Source organism: Sorex fumeus, unplaced genomic scaffold (genome assembly GCF_029834395.1).
Source record: "Sorex fumeus unplaced genomic scaffold, SorFum_2.1 ptg000122l, whole genome shotgun sequence".
Lineage (NCBI taxonomy): Eukaryota > Metazoa > Chordata > Mammalia > Eulipotyphla > Soricidae > Sorex > Sorex fumeus.
The window spans coordinates 26,623,738-26,641,973 of record NW_026606179.1 but is presented as its reverse complement, the minus strand read 5'-3'; the positions used below and the strand labels follow the sequence as shown (position 1 = coordinate 26,641,973).

The following is an 18,236-nucleotide window of genomic DNA, read 5'->3' as shown; positions in this document are numbered from 1 at the left end:
ATCAGGGCCCTTGATTCCACTTGACCTGGCAGGCCTGTGCAGACAGATTTTCAGGGATGCAGGAGAATGAGAGCCAAGCCTCCAGGGCCTTCCCACACTCGGGTTGCCTGGCACTGGGTCTTGCTTATCCTGCTTGGTCCCTAGCTCACAACTCATACTGGTGCAGCCAAATTGGCCCCTCTTCTGGTCTTCTGTGTGTAACTTCATGAGAGGCCCTCCTTTGACTAGTCAGGCAGCCAGAGTTGATCAGCTCTGCCCATTCAGCCATTCCTTCCCTGATCAACCCTCTCTGGCTGTAGCACTACTGCTGCTTAACTTCTGTAAGATAGATGCATTTAAGGAGCTGCTAACAGGTATGCACTAGTGTCCTGGGAAAGTACACAGATTGACTGGCCCAGTTTCCCGGGCTTCTGAAGGCTGTGTGGGTCACCAGCTTAAGGAATCCTTTCTGGGAAAGACTTTCTCCTAGCAATTCCCATAGGCTTATTTTTCCTATGATGCTGTTACTATAATTGGCCTCTTTCACAAATGGCAACTATCTACTTCCTAGGTTACTGGGAGGATTAAGTCAGATCATACAGTTCAATCACTTTGTATAGTCCCTGGCAAGCAGCTTTTATAACAATGATAGACAAGACAGAGTTTTCATGATTATAGGAATTTATGCTCCAACCAGTTCAGAATGGGAAATCCTGGTGTTCCATAACCTTGCTGACACTTTTACCAACAGTCATGGATAAATAAATTTTGGTACATTCATTCAAAGAATTATTACACAACCATGGAAAGGACAAACCACTGAAACATTCAGTAACTTGAATAAATCTCACAAATAAAATGCTGAGCACTTAGTAGTTATTGTGACCTAGGAAGTAGATAGTGGCCATCTATGATAAAGGACCTTTATAGTATCTGCATCATAGGATTATTATAAAGTTGAATGTCACTGTAGCACTGTCCTGTTTTTCATCAATTTGCTTGAGCAGGCACCAGTAACCTCTTCATTGTGAGACATGTTGTTACTGTTTTTGGCATATCGTATACGCCACGGGGAGCTTACCAGGCCCTGCCGTGTGGGCAGGATACTCTTGGTAGCTTGCTGGGCTCTCCAAGAGGGACAGAGGAATCAAACCCAGGTCGGCCACATACAAGGCAAACGCCCTACCCCCTATGCTATCGCCCCTATGCTCAGCCATAAAATTGAATACTTTTAAGAATTTAGCCCAACGTTGCCATTTTGGAAACACTGTTTAAGATATCTATTATTGTTAAAATAAAACAACAAAGGGCAACACAGGATTGAGAATTTAGGAGTCTGTGTGCCCTGCTTACCTAGAGTTCTGAACACTTTGGATAACTGAATGCATGATGCTCTTCAATAAGATCTAGGTTCTAACTTCAAGAAGACACTAATAGCAGGTATAGGTGTGTTTGACAAAACAGAAAATGTAACTCAGAAAGATCCCTGGGAGTATTTAGAAAAAACCGAGCACAGAGGCTTTTTGCCAAGTAAAAATTGATGGGTCTAAGAGCTCACTGGGGTGGAGGAACTCAGGGTTCAATCCCTGGCACCAAATGGTTGGTTCCCTGAGTAGAGGCACCAAATGGTTCCCTGAGTAGAGCAGGGCGCTACTCTGGAGCAGAGTCAGGAGTAGTTCCTGAGCACAGCACAGAACCCAGCAATCAAGTTACAATGATTCAATGTCTGTTCCTCTTACTTGCCTATAAGTTCTTTAGGCAAGTATATTTTTTCAAGTATTCATTCATAATAAATACAACTAAAATCCATTCAGGCAAGAAAGGGGTGAGGAGAGAAAAGGAAGAGAGGGACAGGGGCAGTAAGCATGGAAAGCAAGTAGCAAGAAACATGCAGTGGTGAATGTCGGGAAAGGAGGGGGTATGTTCAAGTCACTGAGAGCCTTGAAGTTCTGAGTCTAATGATACTAAAGCACATTACAATTTCTAAGGTCTTCCTTTTTTTTTTTTTTTTTTGTAAAGATCCCTCTCATGCATCAGCCGGGTATGGACCCAACTTTCCAGCGCCATCCATTTTCAGGGCTAGTTGATTTGTGGAGGTTTTGTTTGTTTGGGTTTGCGGGGGCACAAGCCATGCTCAGGGATTATTACTCCTGTCAGTGGTCAAAGGATGACAAGGAGTGCCTGGGATCGAACCCTGGTCGACAGTGAGCAAGGCCTACCCCTACCATCCTACCTGCTGTACAAATCTGTCCCCGGCCCCAGATTTGGCAGGTGAGTTGCTGCTTAGAGGATTCTGATTGCCGCGTCCACCATCCTGCTAGCCCTGCTGTCAGCTCTAAAGCCTTGAGGTGAAAAAGGACAGAGGGTAGCAGGGAGGAGATGAAGGAAGGTGTGGTGAGGAAGCCTGACGGGGTGAGAGCCAGCTTTTGTGCAGCCCACTTAATGTGAATTTGATTTTAATATAAAACTGACAGGAAGCCCTCAGAAGGGCTCTACGCTTTCCAGCCTCAGAAGGTACAAAGGAATACCAGAGAATACGATAATTTTTGGTAATTTAGGGTAATCTGTGAGGAAGGGGCAGACATGGAGGTACACATGGAAGGTGCTCAACTATTATTCGGCGGGGGGGGGAGGAGAGCGGGGGCAAGGGGGTCACCACACCCAGTGGTGCTCAGGGCTTAGTCCTGGAGGTGCCCTAGGCTGGGGATTGAACCCGGGTCTGCCACGTGCAAGACAAGCGCTCTACCTGCCGTCCTATAGGCTCTGGCCCCAGGTACTCAACCCGTTTTTGAAATATTCCAAGTACACAGGAATAGAATGGATGGGCGTCCAGGAGTTAACAGCCGACGCACTGGCCTGCGGTGCCCTAGAGGCAGGAGCCCCCAGGTGATAGGCCCAGCGGTCCGACACTGTGACCTTGAGCGCATCCCCGCCCCGGATTCACAGCCCGGATCCCTACGTCGCGGGGGCGGGGAGGACGTGCAAGGAGGGACCCTGCGGGTGCGCGGTTCGCTCGCCGGCCGGATGGATGGATGAACCGGCGGCCCCTGGGCCCCAGTTCCCGGCCGGCTCCCCTCTCCCACTCTCACACACACACACACACACACACACCCCGCCACCCACTCCGGACTCTTCCCGGGGGGCGGACCCTCGCCTCTCGCAGTGTTGACATTCCACCCGAGCCCGCCACGCGGCTTTTTGCCGCCCCAGCGCCGCGCGGCTCCGCCCCCGCGCCCCGCCCCTCGGTTCGGCCGCGCTCGCGCCCTGACCTCCCCCGCGTCCGACCCGGCGCGGCCCCGCCCCGCGCGCGTCCCACCCCGCGCGGGCTCCGCAGCTCCCGCCGCGCAGGCCCCGCGCGGTCCCCGGGCCCCGCCTCCCCGGCGCGCAGGCCCTGTCAGTGGGCCCCGCCCCCAGCCCCGCCCCAGCGCCCTGCCACGCCCCAACCACGCCCCCATCCACGCCCCGGCCCCGCCTCCAGCGCGCCCGGGCGCCTCGGCCGGCCGGCGCGGCGGCGGGGCGGCGGCGCTCAGGGCGGCCGCTGAGGGGCTGGAGCCCGGCCGGGGCGGGGCGGAGGGTGGCGGGAGGGCGCGAGGGCGGGCCGGGGGCCGGTTCCGCGCGCTGGGATTTTTAAATGTCCCGCTCTCGGCCGGGCGCAGGAGCAGCCGGCGAGGCAGCCTGCGCGGTGTAGGGGGCAGGCGCGGATCCCGCCACCGCCGCGCGCTCGGGCCCGCCGCCTCCTCCCGCTTCCCGGCTTCCCGCTCGCCGCCGCCTGCTGCCTCGGACCTGGGCTCGTGCACCCGCGGAGCCCACCCGCGCCTGCCGCCGACACGGCTTCGGGTAAGGACGGGCGCCGCGGGGGACCCGCTACCGGGGCCGGAGCCGGGGGGTGCGGGAGTGGGGCGAGATCGGGGCCCCGGGGGTCCCCCCGCGGGCGTCAGCCTGAGGTGGGCTCTGAGGCGGGCTCGGGAGGTGGTGGATGAGGTAGACTGAGGCCGCTGCGGAGGAGGAAGAGGAGGACGAGGGGGGCCTGCTCGGGGTGGGGGGGTGGGGGTGGGGGTAGGGGTGGGGGGGCGTCTGGCCTCCCCCCCTCCCCCCCGACCCGGCTTCCGACCCGGCAGCGTGGGCTGTTGGAGGCGCCGCGGGTGACAGGCCACCCGGGCCCATCGGCCATTTTCCCGGCCGGGGCGGCCCGGGAGCTCCCGCCGCCGCCTGTCCCCGCCCGCGCGCGGGGCGGTGGGGGTGGGGGAGGGGGAGGGGTGCCCGGGTCCCCGCTGCCGCCGCCGCTCACCGCACTGCCCGCTCTGTGCCCCCGCAGCCCTGACGTCTGACCCCGCGCCATGCCGAGGGAGCGGCGGGAGAGGTGAGTCCCGGCGGCGCCGGGGTGGGTGGGGGGTGGGGGTGGGGAAGGGGGGAGGGGCGGCCGAGATTTGCGGTGGAGGTGGGGGGGGGGGTTGAACTCACCTGCGGTGCCACTGGGGTCTTGCAGGGATGCCAAGGAACGGGGCACCATGAAAGAGGAAAGTGGCAACGAGGTTTCAGTTCGTTCCAGGAAAAGAAAGGCGAATGTGGCCGTTGTGAGTACAAAGGGGGACAGGTGGGGTAGAATTTGCCTCCCCCCACCCCCACCCCCCCCCTACACACACTCTCCTTATCCCCCCACTCATCCTACCTGGGTTGTTCTGCCCGCATATTTTCAAGAGTGTTTAAGGGTGGTGCATTTTTTGCAAAAAATGGTAACACATCGCCTGACCAACTTTTTTTTCTCTCTTTCTCTCTCTTTCTCTCTCACTCTCTGGACTGTCTGATGTGCCCTTCCGGGATGCCGGTTCTTTGATGGTAGTTTTTGCAGGATCCGGATGAAGAAATCGCCAAAATTGACCGGATGGTGACAAACCAATGTGGTGGTGGTCAGGTAGGTTAAGTTACCCTTGTGGCTTGGGCCTCGCGGGCGGACCTCCCTTTCGTGGTCAAATTGTGTGTCATCCTCCCTTGTCTCCTGCCTGGAGTCCTTTCCTGTGACTTGGCCACAGTTCAGGTGGCTGGACACGGGTGCCTGGCAGTGGGCGCTAACCTCTGACAGCAGTGGGATTCCAGGAAGGGGCCCCTGTTCATGACCTGCACTCCTGACTTGACAAATATGCCCGGGTGTCTGGAAGAACCAGAGCCGGACATCAAATAGCTGGATTCTCTCATTTGCCCTTGAGGAAACAAACTCTTCAGGAAGAAAGTAACTCGGTTCTGCAAGGCAAGGGCGGAGTCCGTTCTCTTGCCTGTCTCCAGGCGGGTGGTAAATCTTCTGACACAGCCCATTGGGTAAGGTGATGAGAGCTTGGTGAATATTCACACCTTCTCTCACATCCTTAGTAGTGTTTTGTCATGGAAGGGTTTAAGGGCCTTTCTTCCCCTGAAGGTCAGACGTCTCATAATTTTCCTCATACTAGAAGTTTTCCCAGCCCAGTCATGGCAGTTGCTGGAGTGATTGATCACTGCTTCCTGGGCCAGAATATCAATAGAGCATTCTGTGTAATTTGTCACTGTTTTTTGTTTTGGGGGTGCCAGACCAGTAGTGTTCAGGGTTTACACCTCACCAGGCTTTGTGCTCGGGATCATCCTGAGTGGGGCTCACGAGACCATATAGGGTACCAGGGACTAAACCGGGGTCAGCTGTGTGCAAGGCAAGCGCCTTACCTGCTAAACCATCTCTTCAGCGCCAACACTTTTTTTTTTTAATTAACTTGTCCACTTCTCTTGCCCCTCCTTTGCAGAGCTCCCCGCCAAATTTCATGCATTCTCACGTTTCATAATATCAGAAGTTTCTAGCCAGAAAAGCCCTTTATTATCTCTCTACCTCCAGAAGTGGCTGGTAACTGTAGTTAGGACTCTGGTAGGGGAAACAGCCTATCTCCAAACGCGCTGATCAGGCCTTCTGACCCTATCCCAGATAAAAGCCGAGCAGGACTAAGCCAAGAGCACTGGTTCCGACTAGGCCACTTATGGGCACCGCATCAGCGTATACGGACTCTAGCAGCTGGGTCTGGAAAATGAAGGACTTCAGAGCTGTGGGCCATGTTGTTTGCAATTACAGTTGTCACTGCGCATTAGACCCTCCTAATTAGCATTTCTGGGCCGCTTCCACTGAATATCAACAAGGGGTTGATTATTTCCTTTTCTAGGAGACATACTTCACTTAAAGAAATTAAGGTATTACATCCTAAGTTCTGTCCACTTTTGTTTTCTCCCCTTTTTTCTTGAAAGCTTCATACCAAGCAAGTTAACTTTTATTAGTGTAAGGTTTTATTTTCCACTTTGTGAAACTGAAGATTGTATATTGTCTTGGCTGTGTTTATTTTTGTGGCTGAATTGAAGTTTCCAACTGAGGATGATGCAAAGCCATCCTTATAGATTTTTTTTTTTCCACTTTGGGAGTAATTTCTATTCTCACGAATACGGTGCCTAGAATACCTTTGACCCTGCCCAAGACCACAGAGAACAGATAGCTTGATACATGAATGGCCTTGTCATTTTCCAATTCAGTGGTTGTCCAGAGATTAGAAGAAACAGGTTTCTGTCCATTTTTATAAAGTAGATAACTTTAGTTTTACATTTATTTGTGGAGCAAATCTTTGTTACTTCTCTGTATAGATTCATGAAGCTAGAATTTGGGGTAACAGAAACTTGCTTAGAAATTATAGATAATTTTTCTCTAGAGTTGTAATTCAACTCAGTCAAACAACCTTGAGCTACTTGTCATGCTAAACTCCATTAACTTTTTCATCAAGACTATGCAACGTTTTATGATCCTTTCCTAGGGCCTTGGTTAATGAAAAAACTAACCTTTTATCTAAAATTTCATTTAATGTAGTCTATCTTAATTTTTTGCATGAAACCTGACTTTTTTTAATTAGAGTGACTTTCTGGGCTTTCTATTCAGTTCCTGTTCAGAACTTAATTTTGCATAAGCTAGTCCTGATAATTAGAACGGGCAGAAGGAAGTCCGGAAGACTTAGGAATGGTCAAAATTGTATTCTTGCTTTTCCATTCACTCATAAAGTCAGGCTGGTCTTCCTTTGTAAGGAAGTAAGCTTCAGACCAATCATGCTGAGTTTTATGAGTAGACACTCAAGTTAAAGAACATGGACTTCATTTATTCTGCTGCTGCATACAGTGATTCCTAAAACCCCCAACTTTGGTTCCTATTTGTCTGCTTATGGCTCACGTAATTTCCCTGTGAACTGCAGGTTGGGAAATGCTGCCATTTTATCTCTAGAGGCCTACTCTCAGCTGTCTCGGCCATCTGGCATAGAGGGTGGTACCAGCTTCTTCTGCCTGTCAAATTAAAATTCATTTTTGAATAAAGAGCAACTTAGAGCTATTGTAATGTGACCCTTTTTGAATCAAGGAAATGTTAGCAGCACATGATACTAGAAATGTAAACGGAGATTGCTCCTCTCGAACAGCTGTTGGCAAGAGGTGTTCTGGGTAATTTGCATGCCCAGTTCTTTGCACATTGAACAAGAGCTTTATCCTGCTTTAGTCTTCTCAATAGTCTTCTCAGTACACCCTGAAAATGCTTGGGCTTCCTCTGAAAGTGACCGGTGTGTTGTAATAACTATCTGATAGTACTTACAGCCCAAGTTTCTATCTCTGTGTATAGTCATTTCAGTCGTTTCTGTCTTCTCCAGTCAATGTTAAAAATCTCCCTGCTTTAAAAAAAAAAAAAGAAAGAAAGAAAGAACAAAAGTTTAAGAGTCTTCAGATTCTGTTTTTTTTTTAAATTTTGACTTTTAGGTCACACGATGCTCAGGGATTACTTCTGGCTCTGCACTTAGGAATCGCTCCTAGCAGTGCTCAGGGGACCATATGGGATGCAGGGGATCAAACCCCAGGTCGACCATGTGCAAGGCAAACATTACCCACTGTATTACGGCTCCAGCCCCAAGAGTCTCCAACTTTAGTAGGAACAGTACTTGCCGTATCTTCTACAAAATCACCGGGGATGGGGGGACCAAAAGCCCTGAAATTCTTTTCAGAGTATGATGATAGTGCCAGGGATATATCGCAAAGGATCAGAGTGTGTACTTTGCATGCTGGAGCTATGAGTTTTACTCCCAGAAACCCATGTTCCCCCCAGCATCTAGCCAGGAGTAGCTTTCAAACCTTTATGAGTGTGCTCCAGGATGAAAAACAAACAGAAAAGGAGTAGGACAGTAAGAGGAGCCTTTAAAGGAGAAATACCTACATGGCAAAAATAGTGATATTTTCCAGATTCTGAAAACGGAATAAAATGAAGTACCTTAGAAGCTTTTAGAAAAGGATTGGAGGTATATAGGACAGCAGATAGTTCCTTGCTTCACATGCAGCCCACCCAGGTTGATTCCCAGGACCAAAATGGTCCTGTGATCCCTGAGCATAGAGCCAGGAGCAAAGCCTGAGCACCACTGGGTGTAGACCCAGAAAACAACAAGAAAGAGAAGCTTTTGAAGGAAAGAATAGAAGGCTTGAGAGAGTACAGTGGATTTACTTGCCTTGCACATAGCTGACCGGGGTTAAACCTTTGATACCACATAATGGTCCCCCAAGCACTGCCAAGAATGATCCTGCACAAAGTAAGCCCTGAGCATCACTGGACACGGCCCCAAATCAAAGAAAAAATGTTAAAAGCATATTATTTGAATTTTTAATAATGTTTGAACTACTTTATCAGTTTTGAGTTTTGCTCTGCAAGGCTGTGTTTCAAAGGTCCTCTGGCATGTTTAGGTTCTATCTCCACAGAGGTCTTAATCTATCCTGTAACCAATGTTTGATTTGGTTTTAACTAGGTGGGGTTTTGTTTTGCTTTGAGTTAAGGAAAGCAAAAGGTTCCCATGATATTTCTACTAGTCTTCCAACCAAGAGAGATGTCACATGATAGGTTTTTTAATGGGGAGATTTTAATTAATAGATGGCAGTCTTTTTTACATTTCTGAGCTGTTTTTATTTGTGAATATGGAGTGTAAATATGTGCTGGAAATTCTAAGATGGCCTCTTGAATAGTGTGCTCAGTTTTTCTGGGTATCTTCTAGGTGTGCAGGTGGTGTATATGTTTTACTTTTTTTTTAAACAATAAATTCTTCCACTTCTGTGAAATTTTAATAAATTTGTTGAACTTGTTATCTCTTTGGATTGTGACCAGATAATTCCTCATTATACTTCCGAAGTCTTGAACAGTATTGTACTCCTGCTTACATATCTTTGTTTGGTTTGGGGGCCACACCCAGCAACAGAGGGTTACTCCTGGCTTTGTACTCAGGAATCACTCCTGGCATTGCTTGGGGGACCGTAAGGGATGCCATGGATGGCAAGTTCCCTGCCTGTTGTACTAGCTGCAATCCCTAGATTTTGTTTGTTTGGGTCATTTTAAAGATATTTGCATTTTTTCTTATTTCTGTGATCTAGTACCTTGTGGTTGATGATAATAGAGGGTAAAGTTCTAATTTCTAATTTTCTTGGGTATATACTACATTTTGGATTCCAAAAGCTAATAATAGAAATAAAATGAAAACACAGTCATTATTGTGCCTTTTACTTAAGTAAAAGCCAACACTATCTTAATTTCAGCCAAGTATTTATTTAGATTACTATTTCAGTGAGACTTTTTTGTTACCACTCTTCAAGTCAATGAATAAAGAAATAGATGGCTTATATCAAAGATTTAAAATTGTATTTTTCTTCTACAGCCTTGGGACAATAATAGTACAGTCTGTGTAAACCCCTGCTCCTTGATTCCCACACCTGACAAAGAAGAAGATGAACTGGTTTACCCAAACTCTGTGTGTGACCCTCAGACCTTTGCCCCATCCAGAGCCTCACCTCTGCCTGTACTGAAGTGAGTTGACTACCTCTTGCCTTCTGGATCTGTTATTCCGTGTGCTTAACCTCACCTCTCACATTTAGTATAGATGCTTAGTATGATTTATTTTGATTTCTTTTTTCCTTCCCCCCCCCCTTTTTAAAAAAAAATAGCTGGGCAAATCGAGAAGAAGTTTGGAAAATCATGTTGAACAAGGAAAAGACGTACTTAAGGGATAAGCACTTTATGCAGCGACACCCACTTCTGCAACCTAAAATGCGAGCAATTCTTCTGGATTGGTTGATGGAGGTGAGCTCTAGTCTTCCTATTACCTGGAAATATTGTTCCTTTCTAGAATCCTTTGTTTTATTATGGTCGAATTGTGTGGTTTATTACATTGACATATCCTCTGTCTCTGACAACGTGATAAATATATCCAGTGGTCTTAACTCTGTGCATACTTCCTTACAAATCCTAAAGTTTCTTTACCTCACAGATACTTTGAAGTTGGTATTAATTTTTTTCATCAGTTTTCTGTTTTCTTTTGGGACCATACTTGACAGTGCTCAGGGTTTACTGCTGGCTTTGTGCTCAGGATCACTACTGGTAGTACTAGGGTGCCATATGCAGTGCCAGGGATCAAGTCGGGGTCAGCCACATGCAAGGCAAGCACTTTGCTCGCTCTACTATCTTTCTCTCTGACTTCTCATCAGTTTAAATTGTTGTATCGAGGACCATTTTTCATAGTTATCAATGTTGACAATTTGCTAATGGGATTAATTTTTGTTTTTGATTGTGTTTTGTGGCCACATTCCGTGATGCTCAGGGGTTATTCCTGACTGTGCACTCAGGAATTACTCCTGGTGGTGCTTGGGACCAAATGGGATGCCAGGGATTGAACCCCAGTTGGCTGCATGTAAAGCGAACACCCTGCCACTGTAGTGTTGCTCTGGTCCCTGGTTGGTTGGTTTGTTTTATTGTGGGAATTGAGCCTGAAGTCTCATTCATGCAGGGCAAGTGGTATACCACTGAGCTACATTCCTGGATGCAGTTAAATTGCTTTGAACTGTATCCAGTGGAATGCAGGCACTAGCTATGGGGTAGTCTCAATGAGAAACTTCAATAAATGAATAAGCTTATCATTAACAACCAGAAATTTTATTCTTTTCTGACTCCTTAGAAATTACTTCTAACTCCTCATTCCCCCCCCCGCCCAAGCTTATCCTAACAAAATACATTGTTCATTATCTTTTATTGATTATATTATCATACTTCTGTAATAGCTAATCAAAACAAGTTCTAGGAGTGTATAGTTCTCAGGAAGTTCACATTCTCTTGAACACGTTTTCTTTTTCTCAATTTTAATAAAATTACTTAAAAATAAAGAAGAGGGGCTGGAGCAGTAGCATGATGGCGTTTGTCATGCATGTGGCTGACCCAGGTTTGATCCCTGGCACCATATGGTTCTCAGAGCACTGCCAGGAGTAATTCTTGAGTGCAGAGCCAGCAGTAACCCCTGAGCATCGTCAGGTGTGACCCAAAAGCAAACATATATAAATAAAAATAAAGATGAACAAGTTTTACAAATTATGATGGATAATTGAGAAAAAAATAATATTATACGGGTCTATTCACCTCTTTCTGAAACTGAATGACTCACTGCACCTGTTTTGTTTTGTTTTTGTTTTGGGCCGCACCTGGTTATGTTCAGGGCTTACTCCTGGCTCTGTGCCTAGGCATCATTCTTTGAGGGCTCAGGGGTCCATACAGGGTACAGGGGATCGAACTCGGGTTGGCCACCCTATAAGGCAGGCACCCTGTCTGCTATACTATCTCTCTAGCCTCCTCTCTGCATCTATTAAAGGACACTTTTGCACCACTTGGGTTGGTGAGAAATAGTCTTTCTACTGTGACTTGGAAGAACATCAGAGGCAAATGTGTTTTATGAATGAGCACATGTGGAAGTTTAATGTCTAATGAATATTACCTAGAAGCTAATTATTCTGTTCATTTTTAGGAGAAAGTGTGCATTTGCAGAAGTATGTATACTCTTGTGCTCACCCTAGAATCAAATTCCCTGATGCTATTTGCCATCTATGAGCCTTGCCTTGAGCAGGTCACTTAACTTTGAGTTGGCCCTCTCTGTATGATTTTCTAGCATTTTCCTGGCAGAATTTGTGTGAATCAAAAATAATGTATCTGAAGTATGATTGTGAATGAAAAGCAATGAAAAGATGTTTTTTTTGTTTTTATTTGGGAGGCATACCTAACTCAGGGCTTATTCCTAGCTCATTCCTCAGGGATCACTCCTGATGGCGCTCAGAGAGCATAGATGATATGCTTAAACCCTTGTAGTGTCTCTCTAGACCCCCCAAAATAGCTTTAAAATATATTCTTAATTTGTTTCTTCCATTGATCACTAAAAATATTTCACTTTTGTGTGCTGAATTATTGGGCAGTTATGTTTGAAACTATAAGCTTTGCAGTTACCTACAACCCCACCATGGTGCCTTGCTCTTGTACCCTTTGGAACATCTTACAATTCTGTGTGAAGTATTAGAGATGGCTATGCTTTACTCTCTTGGACTTCAACTCAAAAAATGAATAAAGGGGCTGGAGTGATAGCATAGTGGGTAGGGCATTTGCCTTGCACACAGCCAACATGACCAACACAGGTTCGATTCCCAGCAACCCATATGGTCCCCTGAGCACCGCCAGGAGCAATTCCTGAGTGCATGAGCCAGGAGTAACCCCTGAACATCACCGGGTGTGACCCAAAAAGCAAAAAAAAAAAAAAAAAATGAATAAAATCACTTTTATGTCATGTTAGAGAAAATAATCTTGGCTGACTTGTTTTGGGTTATTTGTTTATTTTTGCTTGGGGACCACACCCAGAGATACTCAGGAATTAATCCTAATGGTGTTTGGAAGCCAGAGATCAAAGCAAGGTTCACCTAGTACAAGGCAAATTCCCCATTCACTGTAATGTACTGTCACTCTGGCCCCCAAAAATAATGTTTGTGAGGACATGGTTTGAGTATAAATTATTTGCTTAAAGTCAGTTTCTCAGGCCCTACTGACAGTGTTAAGGACTTTTCCCCCCTGAAAGTCAATCGGTTGTTAGTCAATCAAAGTTATATAATAACTTTTTGGAAAAAAATAGGCAAGAAGGACAACTTTCGTGCTTCCACTGGGATAAAACAGCAGTACACAGTTTTTGGAAGGCTTATCTGTAGTAATTTTAAGTTTTTCAAGGGCTGGAGGACTAATATCTAAGGCCAGAGAAAACAAGGGCTAAGAGGACTGGTCAAATGGCCGGAGCCTGCCACACGTATTTGTGGAGGGTAGGTTAGGTAAGATAGAGAAGGGACCAGTATGAAATGATCACGCTGGACAAGAACTGAGTGTTAAAAGTAGGTAAAGGGATATACCTGATAACCTATCACTATCTGTATTGTAATCACAATGCTCAGAATGGGGTGGAGGGGAGGTGTGGGGGTTAATGGGAGGGAAACTGGGGATACTGGTGCTAGGAAATGTACACTGGTGGAGGGATGGGTGTTGGAACACTGTATGACTGAAACCTAATCATGAACAGCAAAGGGTCTATCTCCAGTGATTCAACCAAAGAAATCTTGGGAAAAGGAAATAAAGAAGAATACTGCTTTTACCAGGCTGTATTTCTACCTTATTTCCCTTGTCTATATTGTCCTCTGGCTGGAGCAATAGCACAGCGGCTAGGGCGTTTTCCTTACACGCAGCCAATATGGCCAACCCGAGTTGGATTCCTCTGCCCCTCTCGGAGAGCCCAGCAAGCTACCGAGAGTATCTCGCCACATGGCAAAGCCTGGCAAGCTACCCGTGACGTATTCGATATGCCAAACAGTAACAAGTCTCAACATGTTACTGGGCCCGCTCGAGCAAAACCGATGAACAATGGGAGGACCATGACCGTGATACTGTCCTCATCACAACTCATGGAAAGGGTTTTTTTGCTTATTTTGGGTTTTGTCCTTTTTTTTCCCCCTTAAACGTTTGTTCTGAAACTTACTAAATTTTTTTTTTCAGGTGTGTGAAGTCTATAAACTTCACAGAGAGACATTTTACTTGGCACAGGATTTCTTTGATCGGTACATGGCAACACAACAAAATGTTGTAAAAACTCTTTTGCAACTTATTGGGATTTCATCCTTATTTATTGCTGCCAAACTTGAGGTAAGTAATTTCCAAATTTGTGATGTAGTATATGCTGTTGTGTGAGCTCCACTAAGGTTAGGGAATTAGGTCATCTATTTGTCTATAAAATATATCCTCAAATTTTTTAGTATTGGTATTTCTAAAGTGAATACATGTTTGAAAACAAAACCAAAAAGCTAGAAATTAAACAAGAGAAAACTAATGGGGTACATATAAAATACTTAGATTAGTAGAGTAACTTTAAGCAAAAAATGATAATAACTTGGATCTAAGAAGATTGCATCTTTGTTATGACTTACAAGAGTAGATGGGCCCAACTCAAATATATTGGTAATGGTGTTGGAAAGGTGAAATTTTCAGAAATATTCTGAAAGCATTTATGTTATTTATAATGTTTGTGAGGGTGGGTGTTCCATTTCTTTCACAGCTTAACACCTTTGGAAGCACTGGAGTCATTCCCATATTTACTCCACCTCTGTACATTTCCCCCTTCTTTCCATACCAGCATAGAATAAAAATGGGATGTACTTATTGGAGATTGACTCTTTTGCTAGTAATAACTTTTATTTATTTTTAGGAAATATATCCTCCAAAATTGCACCAGTTTGCTTATGTTACAGATGGGGCTTGTTCAGGAGATCAAATTCTTAACATGGAATTGATCATTATGCAGGTAGGTTGCATGTTAATCTGTCAATCCTTTTGAATGCATACATCCTCCCTTTTCCACATTTAATGTAAGTACGTTTGTCCAGGTGATCTCCACTTGAACACGTTGTGACGTGGAACATGAATTCCTTGAGAGGACCAAAGAGAAGAGAATTGTTGTTGTTGTTGTTGTTTTCTCAACATTGGTATCTTTTCTCCTGTTTTCCTTTAGGCCCTAAAATGGCATTTAAGTCCCCTGACCATTGTGTCCTGGCTGAATGTATACATGCAGGTCGCATATTTGAATGATGTTTATGAAGTGCTCCTGCCGCAGTATCCTCAACAAATCTTCATACAGATTGCAGAGGTAAGTGAGTCCATTACCTCTGTTGGGGATACCTGGAAGGGATGTGTGTTGGACAGCTGTTTCATTGTCCTTCTCTTCCCCACAGCTTTTAGATCTCTGTGTCCTGGATGTTGGCTGCTTAGAATTTCCCTATGGTGTACTTGCTGCTTCTGCCTTGTATCATTTCTCTTCCTCTGAATTGATGCAAAAAGTTTCAGGTATTTGGACTTTCCAAGTGTATTCGCAAGGTGTTGTTATTACGCTTATAAAACAATTCTTGATGTCACATTGAGCCTGAAATTCCTTTTCATTGCAGGATATCAGTGGTGTGATATAGAGAAGTGTGTTAAGTGGATGGTTCCATTTGCCATGGTTATAAGGGAGACAGGAAGTTCAAAACTTAAGCACTTCAGGGGTGTTCCTGCTGAAGATGCACATAACATCCAGACTCATATAAATAGCTTGGATTTGCTGGTGAGAACGCAGTTCCTTATTTGTCAGACTTTTTAAAGCAGGGGCTGTACCTATACGTAGTTGGAGTGTGTGTAATCTTGGGGACTGGTGGTGCTCTGGGGACTCCCGAGGTGACAACCATCAGTGTTCAGGGCCAAACAAATTCTTAAAACTCCCTAAGCTCTGCCTTCATTCCAGCAGGCTCCACAGATATTCTAGAAACACTCCAATTCTTTTAATTCCTTGGGGGTGGCGGGCGGAGGGGGCGGGGGGCATGGAACTGGTCTGTAGATGCTGTGTCTAAATAATTGTGTATGTCACCCATTTTAACATTTCTCGTTTTTCTTACCAACAGGACAAAGCCCAAGCCAAGAAAGCCATATTATCTGAACAAAATAGAATTTCTCCTCTTCCTTCTGGGGTCCTCACCCCACCACAGAGCAGTAAGAAGCAGAGCAGTGAGCAGGGAACAGCATGACCTCACCAGCATTCTCCACCAAAGACAGTTGTGCCGAAGTGCCTGCTCCTGGTTCTCTTCTATCTCTGGCAGCAGAGGCATGCCCTAGCTTTTACAGATATTTAAGTGGAAGAACATGTCTCTTTCTGCAACAGAAGTGTTTCTGCGGATGGACAGGGAGAAGTGTTTTTTAATTGAATATTTAGATTTTTGTTTTTAAATGAGTGGGTCAAGTACACCAGCCACCTCCAGAACACCAATGAGTGCTCCAGATGCTGCTAAGGAGGGTGATACTTGACTTGATTGACTATTCATACAAATAACAAAGGCTTGAAGTTGAGGAGTGCCATGTTGCTTTTGGTCTCCCGTCAGGTGTTCTGGGTTGTGTCGAACTAAATGGAACAGGTGGTTGTGAGCATTGTGATGCGCAGCCTGCAACCAGCTGTGCTGGGAGCCTGCCCCTTCACACTCTCAGCTGACAATGTACAGATGCCTTTTATGAACTGTCTTTATGTATAAGTGCTGCTATGTCTGTCCGTTTTTTTGATAAAGGTAACACTGTCTTTGAGACAGCTGGTTTAATGAGCTATTATCTGGTAATTTAAGTTAGAAATCAACTCGTGGCTACAGCAAATTCTTCTTGAAGCTCAAGGCATTCAAGCAAAAGAAAACTTTTGAAGTGTGAGTATCAAATGCAATCTCATTTCTCAGGGGCTCTCTGAGCTGGGAATGAGGCTCCTGTCATTTCTTGAGAACCACATGTCCTGCACTGTGACTGCTCGGTCAGGTTCACTGTCTGGGGGTGGCAGTATGGTAAAGTCACCTCTTAGGTTTGCTGTCTTCTAGAGGACAGGTCAGAGACCATAAAAATTCTGTAGTTAGTGTTATTAAATATTCCTTAACCTTAATTTTAACCTAAAGAATTTTTCCTTGGAGAACTTTTTAATATAGCGGTGGCCTGAACTAATTCTTTCAAGAAGAAATTGCAAAGTAAAATTCTATATGTAGCTCAAGGCCAGGTTGTCTGTTCCCTGAGCACAGATGAAATCACCAAGTGCCTTGCTGATGGAGGAGGCTTAATGTGTACAGTTCCTATTACATCTTATTGAGCATTCTCAAAGTGGTGGCCTTGTTTAGTTTGTTTCACTTTCTTGGGAGTGTTGAGTTCATAAAAGGGAAGGTGATAAAGTAAATAAATGCCATTATTTCAACTCGGTATTTCTCATTTTGCAGAAAACTTAAATAGAAAGAAAATCGCTATTCCAAGTCTGTACCTATTTATATGAACTTGAAACCCTACTTTCAGATTGTAATGTTATAGTTCTGGCAAGTTTTGACAAAATTTTCCTAATAAATGCATTATAAATCTGCATGTAATGATTTACTTCATAATATTCCTATTTTACCATAGACACCCTTGTCTTTAAAAGCAATTAATTGGTTTGGTGGTGCTGGGGATCGAACCCACAGGCAAGGCATACACTACCACTGAACTTGATTGGTTCTGTTTGGGAACAATACCTGGTTGTGTTCTGTCTGGGTTGAAACACAGGCTTCCTGTATGTAAGGTATGCTTTGCTCATGTTCAACCTGTTGAGATACCTCTCTACTCCCAATAATCTTTTAAATGGTAACCGTCTGTAAGTGACTTGTTGGGAAAAAAATTTTTTTAAATGATTAATTGGCATTTTCTATGCATAATTATGGCAGTGAAATAAAAATAGCTTCTATTTTTAAAGTTTTGTAACTTTGGAAGTTTGATAAATGTGAGGTTACACAATTTGAAAGCATGTTTGAGGTAAATACTAAGGATGAATTATGTCATACTATAAAAATTCATGTTTGGCAAGTCATATTGCAAGGTATTATTGGATATGTTGAAATGAGTGATAAGTAAATTGTTGGAAAGCTCTAATTCTGGAAATCAGTACCTTTTAGAGTGTTAACAAGGTATCTTATTATCTGCATCAATAAGAGGTAAGTCCTAGATAATTAAGTAAAATTCAGAATATTAGTATTTTCTGTGGCTCTGAAAAAAAACAGAGGGCTATTAGTAAGTAAAATGAAGCTTTCTCAGGATGAGGCGATAGCTCAAAGGCCTGGAGCAAATGCTTTGAGTGGGAGACCTGGGTTCAATCTCTGGCACTGTGTGGTCCCCTGAGCACCTCTGGGAGCAGCCCTAGAGCACAAAGCTGGAAGTTGGTGCCAAGTATCACTGGGTGTGGCCCAAGTGCCAAAAAAACCAAGTTTCCCCTCTTGAAATATTTCCAACTTTGGTTCTTCACTGCTTCAATCTACCCATTTACCAAGTAATTTTTGTTTCATAA

General features: G+C 45.1%; 1 protein-coding gene across 2 annotated transcripts; it reads left to right on the top strand.

The window, feature by feature from the left end:
* Positions 1-3,502: 3,502 nt before the first annotated feature.
* CCNE1 (cyclin E1) lies at positions 3,503-17,281 on the top strand. 2 transcript variants are annotated; one of them, XM_056136185.1, is made up of 12 exons: positions 3,503-3,816; positions 4,295-4,339; positions 4,466-4,553; positions 4,820-4,885; positions 9,693-9,844; positions 9,982-10,117; positions 13,877-14,023; positions 14,583-14,678; positions 14,886-15,020; positions 15,106-15,217; positions 15,316-15,473; positions 15,808-17,281. In XM_056136185.1, exons 2-12 carry the CDS (start codon positions 4,317-4,319, stop codon positions 15,928-15,930), a joined length of 1,236 nt encoding a protein of 411 aa, XP_055992160.1. In that variant the 5' UTR covers positions 3,503-3,816; positions 4,295-4,316; the 3' UTR covers positions 15,931-17,281. The 2 variants fall into 2 exon arrangements, with proteins under 2 accessions (XP_055992160.1, XP_055992161.1); XM_056136186.1 differs by lacking the exon at positions 4,295-4,339.
* The last annotated feature ends 955 nt before the right edge of the window (positions 17,282-18,236 follow it).